This window comes from Neoarius graeffei, chromosome 11 (genome assembly GCF_027579695.1).
Source record: "Neoarius graeffei isolate fNeoGra1 chromosome 11, fNeoGra1.pri, whole genome shotgun sequence".
NCBI classification, from domain to species: Eukaryota; Metazoa; Chordata; class Actinopteri; order Siluriformes; family Ariidae; genus Neoarius; species Neoarius graeffei.
The window spans coordinates 55412345-55437714 of NC_083579.1; the positions used below are offsets into that span (position 1 = coordinate 55412345).

General features: G+C 40.4%; 2 protein-coding genes across 3 annotated transcripts in view; one reads left to right on the top strand and one right to left on the bottom strand.

Annotated features, from left to right (window-relative positions):
- Window positions 1-7461: 7461 nt before the first annotated feature.
- entpd5a (ectonucleoside triphosphate diphosphohydrolase 5a) lies at window positions 7462-14855 on the bottom strand. Its single transcript, XM_060934259.1, has 13 exons — window positions 14444-14855; window positions 13542-13621; window positions 12915-13058; window positions 12380-12455; window positions 11634-11669; window positions 10670-10758; window positions 10456-10535; window positions 10302-10363; window positions 10090-10191; window positions 9235-9378; window positions 9076-9132; window positions 7757-7872; window positions 7462-7545 (listed from the first exon to the last, which is right to left on the bottom strand). The coding sequence occupies exons 1-13, from the start codon at window positions 14724-14726 to the stop codon at window positions 7462-7464; spliced, it is 1353 nt and encodes a 450-aa protein (XP_060790242.1). The 5' UTR covers window positions 14727-14855.
- LOC132894436 (basal body-orientation factor 1-like) overlaps window positions 10328-25370 on the top strand; it is a 52604-nt gene continuing 37561 nt past the window's right edge. For both annotated transcript variants that reach the window (XM_060934252.1, XM_060934253.1), the window contains exons 1-3: window positions 10328-10359; window positions 22023-22195; window positions 22344-22590. In XM_060934252.1, coding sequence (XP_060790235.1) covers window positions 22041-22195; window positions 22344-22590 — 402 coding nt within the window. In that variant the 5' untranslated portion in view covers window positions 10328-10359; window positions 22023-22040. The remainder of the gene's footprint in view (window positions 10360-22022; window positions 22196-22343; window positions 22591-25370) is intronic.

Sequence of the window (25370 nt, forward strand, 5' to 3'; positions counted from 1 at the left end):
CCCTGGACAAGTCGCCAGGTCATCACAGGGCTGACACATAGACACAGACAACCATTCACACTCACATTCACACCTACGGTCAATTTAGAGTCACCAGTTAACCTAACCTGCATGTCTTTGGACTGTGGGGGAAACCGGAGCACCCGGAGGAAACCCACGCGGACACGGGGAGAACATGCAAACTCCACACAGAAAGGCCCTCGCCGGCCCCGGGGCTCGAACCCAGGACCTTCTTGCTGTGAGGCGACAGCGCTAACCACTACACCACCGTGCCGCCCAGAATATATGTAAAAGTATAAATTTAATAAATTTCTATTTTACGTCATATGTATCTTTTGTATCAGATGTTTTCACATTTCAGGACATTGATCTTTTACCCTTTACACCTTTTGCAAAGGAAGGTGATGCTATTAAAGAACCACACCAGCAAGCCTTGCATAATTAAGTTATTCCACGAATTCGAGTCGTACATGAGCTGATAGCCAAATTGGTGCTACGTGCCTCATCAGCTATAAGCCATGTATGACAAGATTGAGTGGAATAACTGTTTTATTCTATCCACATTCACTGGATTTTGAGAAACTGAGCATTTTATTTTTATTTTTTGCAAATTTGATGAATAAAAGCTTTATACAAAACGTCTGACAATCATTTCTGCTTAGAATGTAAACAAACCAATGAAATGACAGCAATTTGTGAAAAATGCAATAATGATAATTCTTGAAAAATAAAAAAAAGATACATTCTTATCGTCAAATACTTACATTCCATATTTTGTTGCTTTTTTTGGGGGGGGGGTTCGAGTAGAGTTTTTCATCCTCGGTTGGTTTAGCAACACGCTCCGCCATTTTGTTTTTCTCTACTCATGGTATATGAGCTGATAGCCCCGTAGTAGAGTAGCCAATCAGAGCACGCGATTTCTCATATCCATTGAATGTGGATAGAATAATTACAGATGTACAGCGTTGTCTGATAAAGCAGTTTACTCTGTAAAGCTGCAAACTATTTGACAGTTGGCTAAACTTGCTGTGCGTCAGACACATTTACAAACACACTTCCAGTGTTTAAGCTCAAATTATATGACCAAAAGCTACAAGAAATTCAAATGAACATGAACCAAAGTGGTACTGATGAAGTGTTTCTCTCCACAAATGTAGATGACGTCCATATTGACAACACCTAAGAAGTATATAAAGCACAAAAACACGAGCAACACTTGGACTGCAATACTGAAGTGGCTTAAAAACAGTTTATGAAACCAAGATGAAAAAACATAGTCAGGCCTTTAATTTACAACATCCCATCCTAAGTAGGAACGAGACTGGCTTCCGACCAAAACTGCACACCATATCTGTTCTCTCCATACCCTTAACAACGTAACTGTCTCACAAAAAAAATTTAATTTTTAAAAAAAATTACATCTTACATGAGAATAGATATACTGTGAACATTGATCAGAATTTAACAGAATTCTGCAAATGACAGCATGGGATGAAACAAGGCTGTTATTTTTGTCTAGCGTTATTCAGTAGCTTCATTACTAAACTAAACTTGCTGCAGGAAGAGCAGAACGCCCAGCTCTTCCTCTGTATTATATTAATTTAAGTTCCTGCTGTGTACAGATGATTTAGTGCAGCTCCATCCCACAACACGGCTTAATTACAGTACATTCTACATAAACACTACCGGACATGGTTTTCAGAAAAGAAGTTTAAAAAAAAAAAAAAAGGAAACAAATATCACCTTGTGTAGCAGACTCTATCTGAAAACATCTTAAAACTTATAATGGGTTAACTCTGTGCTACAGGGAACTTTTTGGTGTGGCTATAAACACTGTCACTGAAAAAGAATGTAGTCTTCTACCCAATTAAATCAAACTTTGGCAATACATCAGTACCCATTACAGTCTGCACAGATTGTAATGCATACACATTTGTATACACGTTATATACGCCACAGAAATTAAAATAAGTAATCATGAAATTCAGAGAAAAAAAATTTAAACGGACAAATTAAGTTAGATTACATTTTTTTTTATTCAAAGACGCATTATAGAAAACAGAACAAAAATCTAATGCAAACGATTTTATTTAAAATGAAAAAATATTGAGAATTTCACTACCATCATTTAAGAAATATTGGTTTGTTTTGGTTATTTGTGGTATCCTTCAAGGCTCTGTACTTGTTCCACTTCTTTTCACAGTTTAAAATTCTTCTCCTTGGTTATATCATCAAATTGTTGCTCTCATTAGTCCCAAGTCTTTAATGTATCTTTAATGAGCATTCAGACCTCTGCCTTTATTGGGTTAATTTCAAATTATCTTCCATTCGATCTTTGAATATGTAATTCTTTCACTAAGATCTCTGCAATATTGCAAGACTATACTCAATCTCAAAGTAGATCAAAACTTTATAAGCCCCTATCTTTATTACTGCAATAACTGATTTACTGGTCTTTGTGACCGATTAGAATGTGTCCAGAATTCAACTCCTAGATGTAAATGTCCCATATTTCAGCCCAGGGTATCCATGTCTACTCCTGGTGATCTACCATAGCTCTCTGGAACATTAGTTCCAGCCTGAACATGGTGAGGACAAAGCTTGAGCACTGTCACAACCCACTCTCTATTTGTTTACCCATCTCTTACATATTTAATATAAAATCCTCCTGTTCACCTGCATAGCTTTAAATGGCTGTGTTCCAGGTTAGCTCAATGAAATGTTAATTCCATACGCACATTAGTTAAGATCGTTTGGTGCCAGTGAATAGTCATAGACTTTCTTTATGGGTGGGCAGTACTCAAGTGGATTGATGCCTAATCTTTGGAATTCATCATTAAATGTGATACCTTGCCTGCATCATATACTACACCACAGTTCAGAATCCCATTTTACATTAGTGACGAAGCACTTGCTTTCTTCACTATATACAGTGGTGCTTGAAAGTTTGTGAACCCTTTATAATTTTCTATATTTCTGCATAAATATGACCTAAAACATTTGATTTTCACACAAGTCCTAAAAGTAAATAAAGAGAACCCAGTTAAACATCCATCCATTATCTGTAGCTGCTTATCCAGTCCTACAGGGTCGCAGGCAAGCTGGAGCCTATCCCAGCTGACTATGGGCAAGAGGCGGGGTACACCCTGGACAAGTCGCCAGGTCATCGCAGGGCTGACACATAGACACAGACAACCATTCACACTCACGGTCAATTTAGAGCCACCAATTAGCCTAACCTGCATGCCTTTGGACTGTGGGGGAAACCGGAGCTCCCGGAGGAAACCCACGCGGACACGGGGAGAACATGCAAACTCCACGCAGAAAGGCCCTCGCCGGCCGCTGGGACTGAACCCAGGACCTTCTTGCTGTGAGGCAACAGTGCTCTGTACTACACCACCGTGCCACCCCCTCCAGTTAAACAAAGGAGACAAAAATATTATACTTGGTCATTTATTTATTGAGGAAAATCATCCAATATTACATATCTGTGAGTGGCAAAAGTATGTGAACCTTTGCTTTCAGTATCTGGTGTGACCCCCTTGTGCAGCAAGAACTGCAACTAAACATTTCCGGTAACTGTTGATCAGTCCTGCACACCGGCTTGGAGGAATTTTAGCCCATTCCTCCGTACAGAACAGCTTCAACTCTGGGATGTTGGTGGGTTTCCTCACATGAACTGCTCACTTCAGGTCCTTCCACAACATTTTGATTGGATTAAGGTCAGGACTTTGACTTGGCCATTCCAAAACATTAACTTTATTCTTCTTTAACCATTCTTTGGTAGAACGACTTGTGTGCTTAGGGTCGTTGTCTTGCTGCATGACCCACCTTCTCTTGAGATTCAGTTCATGAACAGATGTCCTGACATTTTCCTTTAGAATTCACTGGTATAATTCAGAATTCATTGTTCCATCAATGATGGCAAGCCGTCCTGGCCCAAGTGCAGCAAAACAGGCCCAAACCACGATATTGCCACCACCATGTTTCACAGATGGGATAAGGTTCTTTTGCTGGAATGCAGTGTTTTCCTTTCTCCAAACATAACGCTTCTCATTTAAACCAAAAAGTTCTATTTTGGTCTCATCCGTCCACAAAACATTTTTCCAATAGCCTTCTGGCTTGTCCACATGATCTTTAGCAAACTGCAGACAAGCAGCAATGTTCTTTTTGGAGAGCAGTGGCTTTCTCCTTGCAACCCTGCCATGCACACCATTGTTGTTCAGTGTTCTCCTGATGGTGGACTCATGAACATTAGCCAATGTGAGAGAGGCCTTCAGTTGCTTAGAAGTTACCCTGGGGTCCTTTGTGACCTCGCTGACTATTACACGCCTTGCTCTTGGAGTGATCTTTGTTGGTCGACCACTCCTGGGGAGGGTAACAATGGTCTTGAATTTCCTCCATTTGTACACAATCTGTCTGATTGTAGATTGGTGGAGTCCAAACTCTTGAGAGATGGTTTTGTAACCTTTTCCAGCCTGATGAGCATCAACAATGCTTTTTCTGAGGTCCTCAGAAATCTCCTTTGTTCGTGCCATGATACACTTCCACAAGCATGTGTTGTGAAGATCAGACTTTGATAGATCCCTGTTCTTTAAATAAAACAGGGTGCCCACTCACACCTGATCGTCATCCCATTGATTGAAAACGCCTGACTCTAATTTCACCTTCAGATTAACTGCTAATCCTAGAGGTTCACATACTTTTGCCACTCACAGATATGTAATATTGGATAATTTTCCTCAATAAATAAATTACCAAGTATAATATTTTTGTCTCATTTGTTTAACTGGGTTCTCTTTATCTACTTTTTACGACTTGTGTGAAAATCTGATGTTTTAGGTCATATTTATGCAGCAATATAGAAAATTCTAAAGGGTTCACAAACTTTCAAGCACCACTGTACCTTCTCATTCCGTTTCTCCCACCTCTATATCCACCTTTATCCCATTGCTATTACATGTCTTTGTGTATGATAACTGCATGATTATAAACTGTTTATTCATATTGTGACGCTGAGGTTGAGGATTGCATGATATAAAAGCACCTTATAATGAAATGAAGTTTCATTATGATTAAAAAATGATACACTTTCTTGTAATCTGTCCTAAATGACATCAAACAAATATTTTTAGAACATTCAGCTGAAATGTATGTTACTGAAGCTCAGTTATGAGGCTGAGCAGAAAATTGCAAAATTATAATTCTGGGAATATGAAAGTGGTCCACAAATGGCAGCTTAATTTGTATTTCGTTTGTAGAAATAAATCTAAAAAAAAAAAAAGCTTTTGTATTTTATTTAATAATTAATTGTTTTTGTTTTTTCTTTTGCTTTGTCAGTGTTTAACAATTACGTTGATTAAACCCTGAAGATTTACAAATCTTAGAAGACTCAGTTATTTTCTAGTTGTAAATAAACTCAAAACCCAGTAATTCCATCTAAATTACAAAGCATGTATGTATGTATATTGTTCAAATAAACATAAATTTGTTTGAGCTGCTGTTAGTGTTTGTATGGTTTTAAATCGTTTGTCTGTGTGGCTCAGAATACCCCATATTTTATAGACAAAGCTTCCTAAGCTCATGAGTTCCTGAATGAAGACATTTCTAGATTCCATGCACAATTTCAAGTGGACCGGGAATGCAGCCTTGAGGCACTCCTTAGAGATCAGTTAGTGTGAAGATGTTCTACCAGAATGAAGCTTAAGAAAACTATTAAGCATGGATTTTTTTAGAACAATCCACAACTATACCATATCATGTAACTACAAGTTTTCAAGTTTAGAAGTCTTATACAATACAAGACGTTTAATTTTTTAAATTCACATGGTACATAATCAACAATGACAAACAGGTTGAAGCATATTTATAGCATCTGCTGTACTTATCAGTGATTATAAGGCTAATTAACATTTTTCATAGAACTTGTGCACATGATCACATCAGTTATTTCTGTCACAAAAAAAATCTTATGAATAATAATCCTATTGATTTAGTTGATATACAGTCACCATTCACTTTAATAGAAACACATGTGCACCTGCTCATTTATGCAGTTATCTAATCCACCAATCATGTGGCAACACCACAGTACATAAAATCATGCACATACAGGTCAAGAGCTTCAGTTCACATCACTGGATAGCTGCATAAATGAGCAGCTGTGCAGGTGTTCCTAATAAAGTGGACAGTCAGTGTATACAGTCATGGGTAATGTGTATATACATATAGGCATGTTAAAAGTAGGAATGGTCATGAAAAGAATATATACAAATAAAGTAATGATGTTGAATATGCACTGTTGTGCATTTAGGTAACAATATCTGTGTGTAATAAATATTTATACAATAATTCACAAATGCATATTAAGTGCATTGAGCCAAAAGCCTTTTTTTTCTTTTTTCTTTTTTTTTTCTTTTTAAACACGTTCCCACAGAGGTTTTCATGTTATATGGCAGGGTACCTGCAATGTGGCTAATGCAAACAGTGTTCTAACATCACTAGACAACTGGGTAATTTAGGTAGCAACCTGAGTTCATTTGAGTAGACAAATCAGTAATGTTTTTACAACTTGACTATCTCAAGTTTGTACTTACATGACCAAAATATCTGCACGATTTCTGTTGTAGCACTAGACGTTCCAGTCCAACATTAAAAGTAAAGCTTCTCAACATACAAACAGACATACATAAATACACACGTACATAAATTCATACAACAGCATTCATGCACTTGATCAAATTCAGTGATGAGATGATTTACTCCTGTCTCCATCTCGAACTGTTTTCCCACCAAGCATAAACAACAGTAAATAAATTGCTACAACTAAATTGTGTTGTGAGAGGATTTAGTATTTTTAGAATTTTTTTCTGCAATACGAGTACTAAAGGTTTACAAATGTGGATCCGTTTATTTTTATTACTAATGCGTAAATATATGACTGCCAATTACTAAGGGATAGTTACTGCACAAATGCTGATCATTTTTTACTCAGTGTTCCAATTCATTTCCATAAAGAAATAGTATTCCCCCCCCCCCCATCCCACTGTATAAAGTTTCTGCACACAGCACAAAGCGAGGTCCTTAAAAAGCTGTGAATGGTTGTATTAAATCTCACGACCCGTCACAAACTCAAAGACTGCCAAAATAGACAGGCAGCGCCTCAGGTGAGACGAAAGCAGGTAAGAAAAAACAAAACATGTAAACGTCCAAGTTACAAAAATAAACTAATCCTGGGTTAAGCATACAGTAGGAATATGAGGTTGGCCTGGCCATTTTTACAAAAATACAGGTCATTTCGTTGCGGAAAAAGAACTCCGGGTGTTTGAATGGTAGGGAGAGAGAAGAGCATGGCTACAGTGCAGGGCTGCTTGAAACTCAGTGTGGAGTGTGAGGCGTAGGCGACGTTCTTCACTCTGACCCTGTGTTTACCCACCAGTGGCACCAAAAAGTCTGTAGACTTTAGTGAATGTTCAGGTTGTGAAAGTAATCAAAAGTGGCCCCTAAGGCCCAGCTTGTTTCAACATTGTTCACCTTTTTAGCAAGCTGTAGGAGATAAACAGACAGAAGGCACAGAATTGTCATTAAATTTCTCAAATTGCCTTATTTTGCTGCCATTCATCAACCATAAATAGATATATACTGTATTCATTTCTGTCCATTCACAACTACACTTTAAATCACCCTCTAATTTGGCATTTTTATACAGTAAGAAAGCTGCTGTGTCATCACAAACACTCAACAGTGAAATGCCCACCTGCAGAGCAGTGTTGTCCTTGAAGCCAAATCCCTCTTTCAGCAGCACGGTTATGTAGGTCATGTCCATGCACAAGAACGGGCTGATAGGACGGTATTTAGTCATCTTGTTGCAAACTTAACGAAAAAGGAAAAAGGATAGGTTTTAGATTGCAATCTATGTCTATTCAATAAAATACTGATCAATTTTTTAATGATAGAAAGCAAAATTTAAGACTAATGCGTGGGGGCATCGTGGCTCAGGTGGATGGGGCGCCATGCCATGGGTCCGGGGACCCGGGTTCGATTCCGACCCGGGGTTGTTTCCCGATCCCTCCCCGTCTCTCTCTCTCCCCCGCTCATTTCCTGTCTCTACACTGTCCTATCCAATAAAGGTGAAAAAAGCCCAAAAAAAATCTTTAAAAAAAAAATAAATAAAGACTAATTCGTGTTCTAAATGTTTTTTTTTTTAAATTACATTTAGAAAACTACACACCCTCCAATCGGCTTAAGTCACTGGGAAGAATTATGCAACACACCAAAATATTAATGTAAGTCACGTTTGCCTGTCTGCCATAATACCGCGAAATAGACACACATACAATGTTGAACATTTTTCTTGAGCTGAGGTGTAAGATAGATTGTTTCATGGCTTCGGTTGCACATATTATAAAGAGGTGGCAAGCCACAAGGGGCAATCTGTGACAGGTTGCTAAGTATTCTTGTATGGGGCACGTCATTCAGTGACAGCTTCTCTTGTTAGACAGCTGGCAACTAGTGCATGACAGTCAAAGAGGAGGCGAAGAAGGAGGAAGTCCACCACGTGCCAAAAGTGGCTCATCAAGACCACGTAATAGTGTTCTCACGATACAAATTTTTTTTAGCCTTGCATAAAATACCCAACTCATTTGCGATCAAGATAAATCTGGCGCTTCAGTGATATGTGTTATTTGATAGAATCTGGTTAATAAATCAATCTCAGGTGCGTCAGGTGCTTTTTTGGAAGGCTGACCTTCATGTAGTAGTCAGCATGCCAGTGTTTGCAGAAGCATGTTCATTATGTTAGGTAGGTCATTATTCGGAGGACCCTAAAATGTGCCAAGTTAGTGGGCTGGGCAGATACAGAGGTAGTAGAACACACAGGATCAGGTATTTGTGTGGGAAAGGGACAGGGTGTGTTTATGTGGCGGCGAAGCTGTAATTTTGTGAAGGTTGTGCGATTGTCGGGAGTCTCAAATGCAAATAAGCACTGAGAGTTTATATTTGTACAGTGTGTATGCTAAGGCTTTGACCTGAATGTGCCTGGGAGGGAAGGAAAACTTCCCAAGGCTGGCGCCTTACCTTCTTTGGCTCGCTTCTTGAAATCTCTGACCTCCACAACACCGCCTCTGGTACCATCTAAGACAGAGACACAAAATGAACAAATCAGTTATGGAAATTCTCCTAAAATTTTCACTATTGTTACTGTGGTCTAAATGAACAAATGCAGGAATCTATTACCAATAAGACCAGACTCCACAGCTCTGTCATAGTAATAGGAGAAGGCATAGAAGACGCTGTTTCCCTTGACTTCATAGGGTTGGTGTATGATCCCTTTCACCACACGCATAGTTTCATGGTAGCACAGTTTATATCCTGCATAACCTGTGAAGGCAAGATCCAATGAGACGTGATGCGCTTTTTAAATTACGCATTTTGGAAAAAAAAAAAAACGCACAAGGCAAAATACAATACTACAATATGACCTTAGATTTAAAAGGTCCTACCTCAGAAGCTAAAAATAGACTCACTATGTACTTAATTAAACTAGGAGTCTTGTCTTGTTGAGTGGAAACCATATGCTGACAGAGTCTACACTTAGAACAGAAGCCAAGTTTGTTAGCGATTTCATATTACAAAATTGGGAGTGGTCATGATAAAGCTGCAAGCTATGTGAAACGGAAAATACCAAGCATGTGACTTAACCAGTATCTCTTGGCTACATGACTGCGGTAAGGGAGTGTTATATCATTTGAGGACTGAACTAACAATTTTCTCTTCACTTAAATACAATGTTTGCAGTATTATTATTGTTCAAATGCCTGAGAGGTGGACAATTACATGGAACTGGCAAAACCCTGAATATGCTGTTTAGCTCCACAATTACACAATTACACCCTCACTAAAGTGCTGTCAAATTAATGTCTTAAACTCAATTTTGCTCAGCCTTGTGTAACGGGTTACTCATATCAAGAAAATCTTTGGAACTGAATAATTACTCTTAGAATCATTATCTCCTCTGAGACCTGGGGTTCTTTTTTTCTGTTGTGGACATTGGGAAAAAGAAGAAAAGCAGGTTGCTGGTTTAGCTCTTACCATCTGGGATTCCGCTGACTTTGTAGGTGATCCCACCAAAGGTCCAGTCTTCTCTGAACTTCTTAGGTAGGCAAGAACTTGTGAAAACCTTGTAGTCAAGACCTGGATGATGCACAAGTTGGGACAGAACTTTAACTATCACTGGATCCCGGAAATATCAATGTTTAAATATGAATGTGTTGATTATGTAAAGGAACATCAGGAACCATTACCATCTGCTCCAAGCGCACCAAGAGTTGCCAGTCGGGCTGCGAAAAGTCCATTTCCAAGGTAACTACATAAGGAAAGAAGGTTGGTGTATAGATGAATTTTGCAGTTATAATTGTATAAGTACAAAATCGAACAAGTTTTGCTCCAGTAAAATACCTGTGAGTGTAAAGATCGTACGTGGTGTTGAACATGTTGATGTGTGCAATGTAATTAGGAGGAGCGTTCTGCACTGTTTTCTGCATTAGAAAAAAGATAACTATGAGGCTGTTTTGTATAAATATACAGTATATAAATGAATAAATGACACTACTATAAATATGAACGACACTACTCTCGGTCATAGTCTTTACATACACATAGTCAAACATACCTTTGATTTTGGGAGAAATGTGATCTGGGTTGAACCTCCACCCAGATCCAAGATTCCTACGGTTTTTCTAGTATTGGCATACAAGTGACCTGTAACACAGAAGTACGGCAAATGATATAAAAGATACAAATTTAAGGATCTCAACATTATAGGCAGAGGTATGGTTTATCACGACCTTTAGTACTGTTCACTTATGGCCATATTTGAATAAAATAAGTTATTAGAATAGAATAAGTTATATTCATATTTGAATAGAATAAGTTCATTCTGGGGGCGGCACGGTGGTGTAGTGGTTAGCGCTGTCGCCTCACAGCAAGAAGGTCCGGGTTCGAGCCCCGTGGCCGGTGAGGGCCTTTCTGTGTGGAGTTTGCATGTTCTCCCCGTGTCCGCGTGGTTTTCCTCCGGGTGCTCCGGTTTCCCCCACAGTCCAAAGACATGCAGGTTAGGCTAACTGGTGACTCTAAATTGACCGTAGGTGTGAATGTGAGTGTGAATGGTTGTCTGTGTCTATGTGTCAGCCCTGTGATGACCTGGCGACTTGTCCAGGGTGTACCCCGCCTTTCGCCCGTAGTCAGCTGGGATAGGCTCCAGCTTGCCTGCGACCCTGTAGAACAGGATAAAGCGGCTACAGATAATGAGATGAGATGAAGTTCATTCTGTCTATGGCAGACCAAAAAAAAAGGCATATTAGAGATAGCTAGGGGATCTTAAGTCATAGTTTACGGGTTGTCTTTTTGAAGTCTTTTATATATAAATCACTCATGTTCTATCAGAATTTCTACCAAGTGAGAAGTGAAGTTGTCAGAGGCAGATGGTAGGAGCTGAGTCATGAGCAGTGCAGCAGAGAGGAGATTCCATTATTTTATCACTCTAAAAAATTCAGTGAGACTCCACAATGACCACAGACCACCAGCCACCATCCACCACTGACACCAGCTTAGCAAAAATATGAGCAATACTTAACCTGTCAGAAAATTCACTGTAACCCAGGCCAGCACTCCTGTAGAGCAAGAAAGACAATCCATAAGATCACAACATATACTGTTGTTGTTGTTGTTTTATAGAATTAGTAATCTGCACAAATAACACTTAAATCAGCACAGACAGTTTCACCACATTTATTACACTGAACTAAATATCAGCACTTTTTAACATGAATTTCATACTCAAACAAGGAGTTTTCTAGTAGGATGAACTGCTTTGAATAATCCTCCATACTATTAATTTCAAGAAAGCAGTAAGTGTTTATTACTTGAATTTTAAGTTACTAAGGTATGATTTATTTATTCTGGCAACCTACGCCCTACTTTGGGATACGGGGCCACCACTGAGTCATTGCCATAACTTGGCCACCTGCTATTAGTGGTTTTAAACTCTGCCAGATAGCTCAGACAGATTTTAAGTACATGCACTGCATGTTTCTTCATTAAGGTCAAATCTTAATTCATAAAGGGTTCCCTGATTTCTTGACCATCAGGGTTCAGCCCAGGTAATCAGACATGTCTGAGATGTGATATTACTCACAACTCATAAAAGCAGGTAATGACTTGTACATCTGAGCTTGCAATAACAAAAATGTATAAACCTACATTTAAAAATGTATTTAACAATACATGTGGGACATGTACATGTGTCTATGGCTGCAATATTTTGGAAGAAATTAGAAATAATGCCTAAATGGTAAAAGCAGTGAAAAAGAAGACTTCATACCTTCATTTGTGCCATTCATCAGGCTGACACTGTTGCTTGGCACATAGAAAGGAGATTCATCAAATATTTGTTTTACCTGTGAACATAAGAATTTAATTTGGGTAAAACTTTCAGTCTTTAGCACACAATACAACAGCTAAAATTATAATCTTACATGATTTGCAATTTACTCAAATAGACCCTGTATGGAAAAAAAAAAACACTCATGCCAAATCCTTTTATCTGCAGGAAATGCACTGAAATCAATTGTAATTGTCTGTAACTGAGAGAATCTGAAACCATGTATGTGGTTGCTGTGTTGGTAAAATAATTCAAAAGCCAGTTTATTCCAATGTCCCAGACAGCCTCAAAACAGCTGTTTTTATGCAATAGCAGCCTCTAGCCCTTTTTTCTTGCTTTTTCTCTCCATCACACACACAATGTGGTTAACATCTCCCTGTCTTTGGCGGAATAGTTGGTTTCTCCACCAAAGTGTCTGAGGAGAGGAGCGATGGGGGAAAAAAATCAAGGCAGTGAAAAAGAGAGCGCGCCTAACCTCGTCCAACAGAAGTTGGGCTTTCTCCTTGGGCATCAGCCGCAGGCCAGCAGTGGCTTTCAATAATACGGGGGTCTGCCACCATTCCTCCTTGGGGATGGTCTTTTTAGCCACCTTCAGCAGCTGTCTGATGGTCTCTCCACCCTGAAACAGACCATTTCACCAGGGTGAATCCACTGATCATGAAGTCAATAACAAAAAATTCTAACAACAAAAAATGTTTAAGAAATAGTTTAACAAAATCTATCTACTGGATATAACTGGAGGAAGAGTATGCAAATGGAAATTCCTGTCTCCAAGCCCGATACCTAGTTAGAGAGCAGAATAATTACTGGCGTAAGGTAAATCAGCCTGCCCCAAATGTGGTTAACACCAGATTGGAAAAATACATATATCACGATGAAAATAACTGTGCTGTCACAGAAGAAAGCGATACTTTGGTGGATGGTCTGGAATCCAAATTCCACTACTGACCATCTTATTATAAAATGATCCATCAGTGGAAATAACAAAAATGTGACATGCCAGCTGGTATTTGAGTTAAAACTGTGGTGGAAAAAGTGAGGTCTATTAGGATATAACAGTAATATTATCCATAATGATGTGGTGAGAATGATATCGGCTTACCTCTTCAGGATTATCTCTATATGCTGACAATCCAGGCTTCACTGCTTTATACATTTCATTGTCAAGCACTGGCAGCCCAGCTGTCAGAGATAAACAGAGACAGATGAAACAGTTGGTCTAGAAGATGCACGTTAGGTATCAACTTCTTCAACTCGGTTACAGCAGTTGTGCTTGTGCTTAGACTTTTGGCCATTGTGAGTTTGTAAATGGCTATTGTAACCATAAAATGGTGACCACAATGATTTTTCCAGACAGACAAATTATAAGTTCCTTCGGACTCAAATTTACCTCATTGCTGGTGATGCTATGTCTCAACATGAAGAACATTTTTATAAATGACTACTACCAGTCATTTTTAACGGACTTCCCAATTTTGATGACTGAAACAGCTTCAGTGTCAAAACTGTAAACTCTTACACTTTTCTCTCTCTCTCTCTCTCTCTCTCTCTCTCACACACACACACACACACACACACACACACACACACACACTTTCTCTGCCTGCAAAGCTCTTTTTCTCTTCCCACCCGAATATTTCTATTTGCCTTAGCACCTCACAGTGAATAATCCTGCAGTAAACACAGACACTGCAGAGAGACAGCACTAGGTTTGCTAGCGCAGGAGAGAGAAAGCAAGAGAGAGACAGTGAGAGAGGGAGGGCAAGAATGAGAGGAGTCAACTAAGTTTACAAGGCAGGACTACACAGGATCATTCGGAGTTCATGCTGTAATGTTCTGCCCTGAAAATGGAGGTGACTATGGACGAGAGCGATGGAGCCACTACAAAAGAGAATACTGAAAAACCTAGAAGACTGGCAAAGGCACTTGCCTTCTGCTAGGTTTGCATGTTCTGTATGGACTTATTAGCAGATTTGAAAGGGAATAGAGAGAATAAGAACTCACCTGGGTCCTTCTGAATAAACTTGTAGACGTGGATGCGGGTGCCACTGCTGCCGGCGTCGAACATGATCCCATGAAAGGTGCGAGGCAGTGGTACCTCAACCTTTGTTGGTACCTCTGGAGGCAGTAGATTGTCCATGCTGGCATGGTGATTGAATATGCGATGGCGGTAATTGTACAAATGGCGGTTGTACAAGGGGTGATTGTAATATGTTGCTTCAGCTTGGAAGTACCCAGCCAAAAGCCACAGGGATACCACCGACAGAAGAAACATCTGCTGTGGCATGGTTTCTCTCTCACACGGCAACACTATCGACAACTGGAGATGTGTTTCTTTAAAATTTGTTCGAATATCTTTTAAGCTGCTTTCTAAAGGAGGAAAGTGTTTGAAGATTTGCCTTGCTCTTGTGGAGAAAGAAGCTGAGGAGCATGCAAATGCAGATGAAGGTCAGCAGATGAGGTGAGCAGCTGAAGAGAGGAAAATAGCAGTAGCAGAGATTGAGAGAAAGAGGGGGGTGAAGACAGAGACACACTCGGGACTGGATGGTCTTCTGTTAACAGTATATAAAGACATAAGGGCTTGGCAGGGGGCCATGCCAAGCAAAGCCATCCACCAATCCTGAGGCTCGCCATCTCAAGTCCTCCAGGAGCCATCCCCCACCATCCTCTTCCCCTCCCAAAAAAAAAAAAACCTCTTGTGGAATACCTGCTACACAGCACAATTTCTTTCTCCTAAATAGATGTACCAACTCATGGAATCCTCATCTGAAGTGGCTTCAGTGCAGCTAGAAAGATTCCTATAAAGCTGAAAGAACTATATATATTTGGACTTCAAAACAGGTTAGACTATTAAGGCTAGGAGCGGTGGTCTTAAAATACACTTTTATGGGTGTACTTAATTAAGACCTATGGTCTTCATTACTACTTGCAGCCAGCTACTATCTCTGTTGACAACAATTTCACGTTCTTGCAAATCTCCAATTACTTTAAGTAAGCTTTTTTCCTTTTTCTCCTAGAAGAGATATCATAAATCTGCGACTAAAGAACCATAAATGACTTTACACAAAATGACAGCTATTTAAGACATAACTAATTTGCATTTTTCAGCACATAACTTCTTAATATGGCCTTTTTTCTGTCCTTGCTTGCTTATAAAGGAAGGAAAAAGAAATGTAGATATTATCTAATTCATTATGGAATTTGAGAAGAAAAAATGAGGATAAAAACTTGCACTATAATCGTTGAAACAAAACAGCCACTGTCTCTACAGCATCTGCCTAGCTAGATTAGCTTAACAAGTAATTTCTTAGCAGAATTATATCTTTCGTATATTAATTTTTTATGTGTGTACGTAACTTGATTTCTGTGTGGGATATAAATAAACTATTATTGTATTGTATTGTACAGCTTGGACAGATGTATGCATGGTTGTGAGTATTTGTGGGAAATGAGAATTACTTGTATTGTTTTTTCATTTACCGTCACCTGATTGGCAGACTGTGTGCACGTTGTTTGCTGCCTTCACTGAAGAAGTGTTAGAAGATTCTCTACCAAATGAACATAAGGACCATTCAGAAATAAAATAAAAAGTCATAGCTTTTGTGTTTTGTTGTTGCAAACTAAATTCCCCAAACTCTTAATTCTTAACTAAAATGCATCAAGTGATTTTCACAAAGACAATTGGCGTATGAACACAGCGTAAGTAAAAAGCATGTGAAAAATCATTTAACTCCCACTCATTGCTTCAACGACCACAGGATTTTCAGCAAGAGGAGAAAATATCTACAGGCTTGCCTAAAAAGTAGTATGAGAACTATGAGTGGTTAGACTCTCCACTTTAGATGGGTGTTATGGCTGGAAAAAAAACAGTTTTAACCATCCTTGCAGTTCTCATAAGATTTTTCTTCATTTGCACTGAGCGTGTGCAGATGCGAGACGTTTGCATGCAGGTTTTGCTGTGCAGTGCTTAAGGTAGAAGTGGCTACAGATGAAGACCTCATCTGAACTGTGGGGTTTTCTCCACCCTGTTAACTTGAAATTCCACTGCCCAGGCAGGAGCCACATGCACCGTTAAAGGAATTGTTTTGTAGAACTTGTACATAATTCAGCTCTGAAGAAGCTGGGCCACCGCGAGCTTCCTCTTTTCTTCCTTGCAACAAATGAACGTGGTTCACCACACAGTGCGGCTTCAGATAGGCTCTCATCGCTGCTGTGATGCGAGTGCTGACTGAGCGCTGACTGAAGCGAGGGAAAAGCTGGAATGGACTGAGGAGGATCCCAGGCTGGTGTTTTAACATTTTGAGGTGGGAGGAGTGCTATGAAGAGGGTAGAAAGGAGAGAGAAGGAGGGGGAGCAAAGGTGGAGTTTGGCACTGTTTGCACTCTCATCTTGCCATTCCTGTCCTGAGCCACTCGGCTCAAGCAGGGCAACTGTTCCAACGTTGTAATTTGGAACTAAAAATATAACATTTTCTTTCCTCTTTCACTACTTTTTTAAAATTCTGTGGTACCCCATTATGGTCTTTTCTCCTTTGCCAAGCATGCATGTGCTGGACCTCTCATTGACTTCTGACAATTTAAGAGGACACTCCTGGTTGTGCCATAGTAACAACATTGTGTCCTATGAGCTAATTTAATAAGTGGCTGACTAACACTTGAGTGTCATGAAAATGTACTCACACTCTCTGAACAAAGCCATTATATCCTGTCTATACTGCCTGATCCACAAAGAAGCCCATGCAGTCCTCAAGGGTATGAGAATTATGTAAGCATTAAAATTTACAATGTGATACTAGACTGTATGCTCACCTTGTTTTCTGACACAGACTTACTAAGAAGCATAGTTGTAATTATGTGTACACATAACTGCAGACAATTACTGACAAAGCATTTTGTGGATTTTCACATCTTAAACCATGTTTACAGACTGAAGCAAGGGAATGACTACATATTATCTAACTGATGTGATGAAAAATGAGCTGGAAATGATAGAGACAAAGCTTGACAAGTTTAGAAACCCATTTAGGCATTACAGACTGACAAATATTTTGCCACGAAGAATGAATCCTAATTTAAAAAAAAAAAAACGTGTTGCTCAGCCAGAAGCGTCCTGTAATCTACATTGCAGTGAAAATAATGGAACACTACTTTAAATATTGAAAGAAATATGACTTCAATTAGAAGGAAAATGAAGAGCTTGGTGGCGAAAAAAAAATCAGCAAACCAGCGTCTGAAACCTGTAATAAAGCCACTGGCTTGAAAATGTATTTGTCATGTTTCAGTGTCACTGAACTTAGATGTGCTAACTGGAGCTATTGTAGTTAGTAAATCATAACCTTAATGTTTTATTACGCGCACAAATTACAGATCGTGGAGATTACTTAGCCACATCACTGGAGTCACAAAAAAAATAAAATAAAATAAAATAAAAATAAAAACCTTCGTGGAGAGTAGCTCTTAAAGGATCAAATTACAAGCACAATTTTATTTTAATCTCACAAAAAAAAATCTAAGCCTATGCAATGTCTCACATTGTAATAAAGCACTGCTACATTATGAGTCATTATATATTGCTGTACATCCCTGATTCAAATTGAACAAAATCCTTACAACATACAGTTCATCCTCCATGTTGTATAAGTTGATACTTCCCAAACCAGAAATCTACGATAAATATACTACATAGGCAGCCACTGAAATGCCAAGTTTGTGGGTGTCCTGCCCAAGAACTCCCATTGAAGAGACCAAAACCTTGTAATTACAATTTTGGTGATAATGACAGCTTGGAAATGTTCACAGTTCTGTCTATAGGGAGAAGGGGATGGGCCATTTTCATCTATCATAGCATTTAGCTTTAAATTTAGTTGCCTAATGGTATACATGGTGCTATGGCTACTGGCCCGATACATTTACAGCACTTCCGCCACATTTTGCCACATGTTCATTTAGCTTTTTCTACTTGTGGAATGTTGTATGGACAGCTTCCAGTTACGTCAGAAAGGAGCAGCAGCACAGACTATCGAATAGTCCGGAGGCTGGTCGGACTGAGAGCAGGCATGTGAGGCCTGGCGGGTGCTGCTGGACAGACTCAAAGCAATGTTCGGCACTAAGTATATATTGTATTTTAGAGGACTTGGCTTTCTGAGAATGCCAAATCAACTGCAGTTTTGCTTTAACTTCTGTGGCTAGTCTACAGTTTATGTAATCATTCCTTATACAACATCTCAATCTTTCACTTGCCTTAGCAGAGTTCCTCTCAGGACATTCATCCAGCATGCTTGCATAACCCTCTTATATGCCAGTCTTTTTCAAATGAAACTTCAGTTCTTTTCACTTTCAAAATCATGCCAATTGCCAACACAACAGAAATAAGCACACACATCTCATCTCATCATCTCTAGCCGCTTTATCCTGTTCTACAGGGTCGCAGGCAAGCTGGAGCCTATCCCAGCTGACTACGGGCGAAAGGCGGGGTACACCCTGGACAAGTCGCCAGGTCATCACAGGGCTGACACATAGACACAGACAACCATTCACGCTCACATTCACACCTACGGTCAATTTAGAGTCACCAGTTAACCTAACCTGCATGTCTTTGGACTGTGGGGGAAACCGGAGCACCCGGAGGAAACCCACACGGACACGGGGAGAACATGCAAACTCCGCACAGAAAGGCCCTCGCCGGCCCCGGGGCTCGAACCCGGACCTTCTTGCTGTGAGGCGACAGCGCTAACCACTACACCACCGTGCTGCCCCAAGCACACAGATGCAATAAGAATTATAGAAATAGTGGTCTAGTTATAATAGTATGTCTAGCAACCCGACTAAGTGTAAGGAATTGATTTTTTGGAAGCGAGGTTGTACGGAGGAATTCCCAATGGTATCAGGTATACCACAGACCAGTGAGCTTTCCATCTTGGGTGTAACTTTTGAAGATAATAGATTTGATATTCATATTCATGAAAAGCTTGTTAAGGCCAACAAGTGCCTTTTTATCTTAAGATCATTACGTAAAGAAGGATATAATCAGTTAGAGACTGATAACCTTTTCACTAGTATCGTCCTTCCCAACATCACTTATAGCAGGGGTGTCCAAACTGATCCATAAAGGGCCGTGTGGCTGCAGGTTTTCATTCCAGCCATGCAGCAGCACACCTAATTTGGCTTATTCAATCAACTGACACACCCACCCTTTAATCAAGGGTGGGTGTGGCTGCAAGTATTTGACTGTGTGAAGACAGTTCAGTTGATTGAATGAGCCAAGTCAGGTGTGCTGCTGCATGGCTGGAATGAAAACCTGCAGCCACAAGGCCCTTTATGGATCAGTTTGGACACCCCTGAATAGCCTTCCTATTTATGGCGCGTCCGATGCTGAATTAACAACTGTACAATGTTTCTTGGACAGATGCTAGAAACGTAAATATACATCAAAAGCTTTTAACGTGCATGAATTATTAGAAAGGCAGGACAAGAGAATTTAAGAAAGTAATGTATTTAAGCCAACACCCTCTAAGGGAAGTGATGCCAAAGAAAAAGAGAATAAAGTGCAAATGTAGAAAAAACTTCAACTGCCACCCAAAAGTTAACATTGATAATTTTAATGTCTTATATAATTCGTGTAATTTTTAGATATGATCTTGCACTATTAGATTTTTTTTTTTATTTGATATATAGTACATTGTATTCATTTTTTTTATTGTAGTTATATTATATTTTGTAACATATGTACATTTTATCTTGCGATAAAATAAAGATATTACAAATTTAAGTTCAAGGGAAATAATGAATGAGGAGAATACACCCTAGATGGGACATATCTCAAAATGACAATCATATCAGATTCTATAATATACAGTACATACATACATACAGTGGTGCTTGAAAGTTTGTGGATCCTTTAGCATTTTCCCTATTTCTGCATAAATATGACCTAAAACAATCAGATTTTCACACAAGTCCTAAAAGTAGATAAAGAGAACCCAATTAAACAAATGAGACAAAAATATTATACTTGGTCATTTATTTATTGAGGAAAATTATCCAATATTACATATCTGTGAGTGGCAAAAGTATGTGAACCTTTGCTTTCAGTATCTGGTGTGACCCCCTTGTGCAGCAATAACTGCAACTAAATGTTTCCGGTAACTGTTGATCAGTCCTGCACACCGGCTTGGAGGAATTTTAACTCATTCCTCCATACAGAACAGCTTCAACTCTGGGATGTTGGTGGGTTTCCTCACATGAACTGCTCGCTTCAGGTCCTTCCACAACATTTCGATTGGATTAAGGTCAGGACTTTGACTTGGCCATTCCAAAACATTAACTTTATTATTCTTTAACCATTCTTTGGTAGAACGACTTGTGTGCTTAGGGTCGTTGTCTTGCTGCATGACCCACCTTCTCTTGAGATTCAGTTCATGGACAGATGTTCTGACATTTTCCTTTAGAATTCGCTGGTATAATTCAGAATTCGTTGTTCCATCAATGATGGCAAGTCGTCCTGGCCCAGATGCAGCAAAACAAGCCCAAACCATGATACTACCACCACTATGTTTCACAGATGGAATAAGGTTCTCATGCTGGAATGCAGTGTTTTCCTTTCTCCAAACATAACGCTTCTCATTTAAATCAAAAAGTTCTATTTTGGTCTCATCCGTCCACAAAACATTTTTCCAATAGCCTTCTGGCTTGTCCATGTGATCTTTAGCAAACTGCAGACAAGCAGCAATGTTCTTTTTGGAGAGCAGTGGCTTTCTCCTTGCTACCCTGCCATGCACACCATTGTTGTTCAGTGTTCTCCTGATAGTGGACTCATTAACATTAGCCAATGTGAGAGAGGCCTTCAGTTGCTTAGAAGTTACCCTGGGATCATTTGTGACCTTGCCGACTATTACACGCCTTGCTCTTGGAGTGATCTTTGTTGGTCGACCACTCCTGGGGAGGGTAACAATGGTCTTGAATTTCCTCCATTTGTACACAATCTGTCTGACTGTAGATTGGTGGAGTCCAAACTCTTTAGAGATGGTTTTGTAACCTTTTCCAGCCTGATGAGCATCAACAACACTTTTTCTGAGGTCCTCAGAAATCTCCTTTGTTCGTGCCATGATACACTTCCACAAACGTGTTGTGAAGATCAGACTTTGATAGATCCCTGTTCTTTAAATAAAACAGGGTGCCCACTCACACTTGATTGTCATCCCATTGATTGAAAACACCTGACTCTAATTTCACCTTCAAATTAACTGCTAATCCGAGAGGTTCACATACTTTTGCCACTCACACTTATGTAATATTGGATCATTTTCCACAATAAATAAATGACCTAGTGTAATATTTTTGTCTTATTTGTTTAACTGGGTTCTCTTTATCTACTTCTAGGACTTGTGTGAAAATTTGATGAGGTTTTAGGTCATATTTATGCAGAAATATAGAAAATTCTAAAGGGTTCACAAACTTTCAGGCACCACTGTATATTAAAGCATTCCTTGAAGGTGCAACACACATCGTACTTTGTTTTGCTTTTCTCAGAATTTTGCTAACAGGTTGCAATTTGTTGTGATTATCCCACATAATGAAAACTGCAGGAGGAAGAGATCAGGTTAATGCCGCCAGTCCTGACCGTCTCCATGGTAACAGTTCTAAACAAGGAAGAGGAGCTGAGCTGTTGTGTCGCCAGCACTGTTTACTGTCTTAACTGTGAAGCGCTCAGAGGTATGCCGAAGAAAAAAGCGAAGAAAGGAGGAAAGAAGGGGAAAGGGTGAGCAACGTCCATTAAAATGCTTTTCCTCGTGAATACGATCAAACGCTAATGTAGTGTAGTTACAGAAAACCTTTCTGGGGTTTTTTTCCCCCCTTAACTGTTCAATTATAAAGTACCCTTTCTCACATCAATCTTATTTGTCTAGGAAAGTAAAGAAGGAAAGCCTTTCCAATCCGGGTAAGGAATGTGATGGAGAGAGAGCTAAAGCTAGCGCGGCTCTGTGGGAGGCTCGGCTGGAGGTAACGGAAACCTCGCGGGTGGAATATCGCGAAGCTGCTCGCAGACTGGCCCGGGCTAATGAAGAGCTCACAAACCAGCAGTACAGAGCCGAGAAGGACACGACTGACATCATCGCGTTTCTGAAAAAGAAAGAACTCGAGAAAGATGCACAGGTCAGTTTCTACACAGTTCACGAGCTCAAACTTAAATGAGCGCATGCGCTGTTTGATCCAGGTGTCTGAGTAACCCGTATGAGGCTGCGTTCCATTCTGAAGTGATCATCACTGTGCACTACCCCTACTCCCTCTGTAAGCTCCACTCTGCACAGTGAGAATCTCATCTCATCTCATTATCTGTAGCCGCTTTATCCTGTTCTACAGGGTCGCAGGCAAGCTGGAGCCTATCCCAGCTGACTACGGGCGAAAGGCGGGGTACACCCTGGACAAGTCGCCAGGTCATCACAGGGCTGACACATAGACACAGACAACCATTCACACTCACATTCACACCTACGGTCAATTTAGAGTCACCAGTTAACCTAACCTGCATGTCTTTGGACTGTGGGGGAAACCGGAGCACCCGGAGGAAACCCACGCGGACACGGGGAGAACATGCAAACTCCACACAGAAAGGCCCTCGCTGGCCCCGGGGCTCAAACCCGGACCTTCTTGCTGCGAGGCGACAGCGCTAACCACTACACCACCGTGCCGCCCACAGTGAGATTGTTCTTCTTGAAAGTCAAATCAAGTCAACTTTGTCAAACATGCTATGCATGCTTGACATGCAGCACAGATGAAGTTTCAGTCCTCTCTGACCCACGGTGCAAACACGCAAAGCAATAAATAAAAATAGAATAATTGAAAAAAAAAAACAATATAAACAGTATAAACACTCTAGACAGGAACTAGACATAGACTAAACACTCAAACAATATAAACAGTATAAATAAACAGTATAAACACTAGATAAAACAAGACAGACTAAACACTCAGACAATATAAACAGTGTAAACACTAGATAAGAACTACACACAGACTAAACACTCAAACCGACAAGATAAACAGTATAAACACTAGATATGAACTAGATGTAGACTAAACACTCATATACACACACACATAAATTGGTTCAAATAACCAAACAGTCAAGGGCACTTGAGGTATAGCAGGTAAACATGAAATAAGCAGTATAAACAAACTAGCAGCTGTTAAGATGAGGTAGTGTGAATAGTGCAAATGAGCGAGGTAAATTGAGATGTGCGGTCCCTGAGTTCAGTGTGTTAATGAATGATGAGATGTATGTATGTATGTATGTGTGCGTGTGTGTTGGGGGGGAATCTGTGAGGATGACATGTCAGATGCTGAAGGGGGTGAACGTCCATCCATCCATCCATCCATCCATCCATCCATTATCTGCAGCCGCTTATCCTGTCCAACAGGGTCACAGGCAAGCTGGAGCCTACCCCAGCTGACTATGGGCGAGATGCGGGGTACACCTTGGACAAGTCGCCAGGCTGACACATAGACACAGACAACCATTCACACTCACGGTCAATTTAGAGCCACCAATTAGCCTAACCTGCATGCCTTTGGGGGAACCCGGAGCACCCGGAGGAAACCCACACGGACAGCATGCAAACTCCACACAGAAAGGCCCTCGCCGGCCACTGAGCTCGAACCCAGGACCTTCTTGCTGTGAGGCGACAGCGCTAACCACTACACCACCGTGCCGCCTTCTTCTTGAACGTCATTTTATAAAAGTCGGTCTTTTATTGTCACATAATCATTGTTACTTTCGAGGCCGGCGGCACGGTGGTGTAGTGGTTAGCGCTGTCGCCTCACAGCAAGAAGGTCCGGGTTCGAGCCCTGTGGCCGGCGAGGGCCTTTCTGTGCGGAGTTTGCATGTTCTCCCCGTGTCCGCGTGGGTTTCCTCCGGGTGCTCCGGTTTCCCCCACAGTCCAAAGACATGCAGGTTAGGTTAACTGGTGACTCTAAATTGACCGTAGGTGTGAATGTGAGTGTAAATGGTTGTCTGTGTCTATGTGTCAGCCCTGTGATGACCTGGCGACTTGTCCAGGGTGTACCCCGCCTTTCGCCCGTAGTCAGCTGGGATAGGCTCCAGCTTGCCTGCGACCCTGTAGAAGGATAAAGCGGCTAGAGATAATGAGATGAGATGAGATGACTTTCGAGGCCGGTTCACTCTTCCCAGAAGCCTTTATGCCAAACAACAAGTTGCCATTTTTGATGCCCTCGATATTCCACTGTGTTATATTTGAAAAACAATCCACAACAATGCAGCAACATCCTAGGCCATAGATCAGAGGTCTTCTTCTTCTATGCCCTGACACCCTTCCTGGGGTATAGGCCATTGAAAAGGGATCTCCAGGGGACCCAGTCCTGTGCTGTTCCTTCTGTCTGAGTCCAGGTGTACCCCAGCGTCCTGATGTCTGTCTGGAGATCTCTTCACCAGGTGTTCTTTGGCCAACCTTTTCTCTTCTTCCCTTGAGGGTTCCACGTCAAGGCTTGTCTGGTGATGTTTGTCACTGGTTTTCATAACGTGTGCCCGATCCATCACCATCTTCTTCTTCCACTGGCATTTGCTGTGTTTTCAACCAAAGATTGTTGTTACTGATCCTTTCTGGCCAATGTATCTTCAGGATTTTTCTTAAGCAGTTGTTGATGAAGGTCTGTATTTTACTGATTATGTTCTTTGTCATTTTCCAAGTCTCTGAACCATAAAGCAGTACTGATTTTACATTTGAATTAAATATCCTTATTTTTGTTTGTTGTTGTAATACACTAGAGTTCCAGATATTTTTGAGCTTTAAAAACGCAATCCTCGCCTTACTTATTCTTGCTTTGACATCTGCATCTGTACCACCCTGCTTGTCAATGTTACTCCCCAAATAAGTAAAGGATTCCACTTCCTCGAGTCAATTCCCATCTAATTTGAC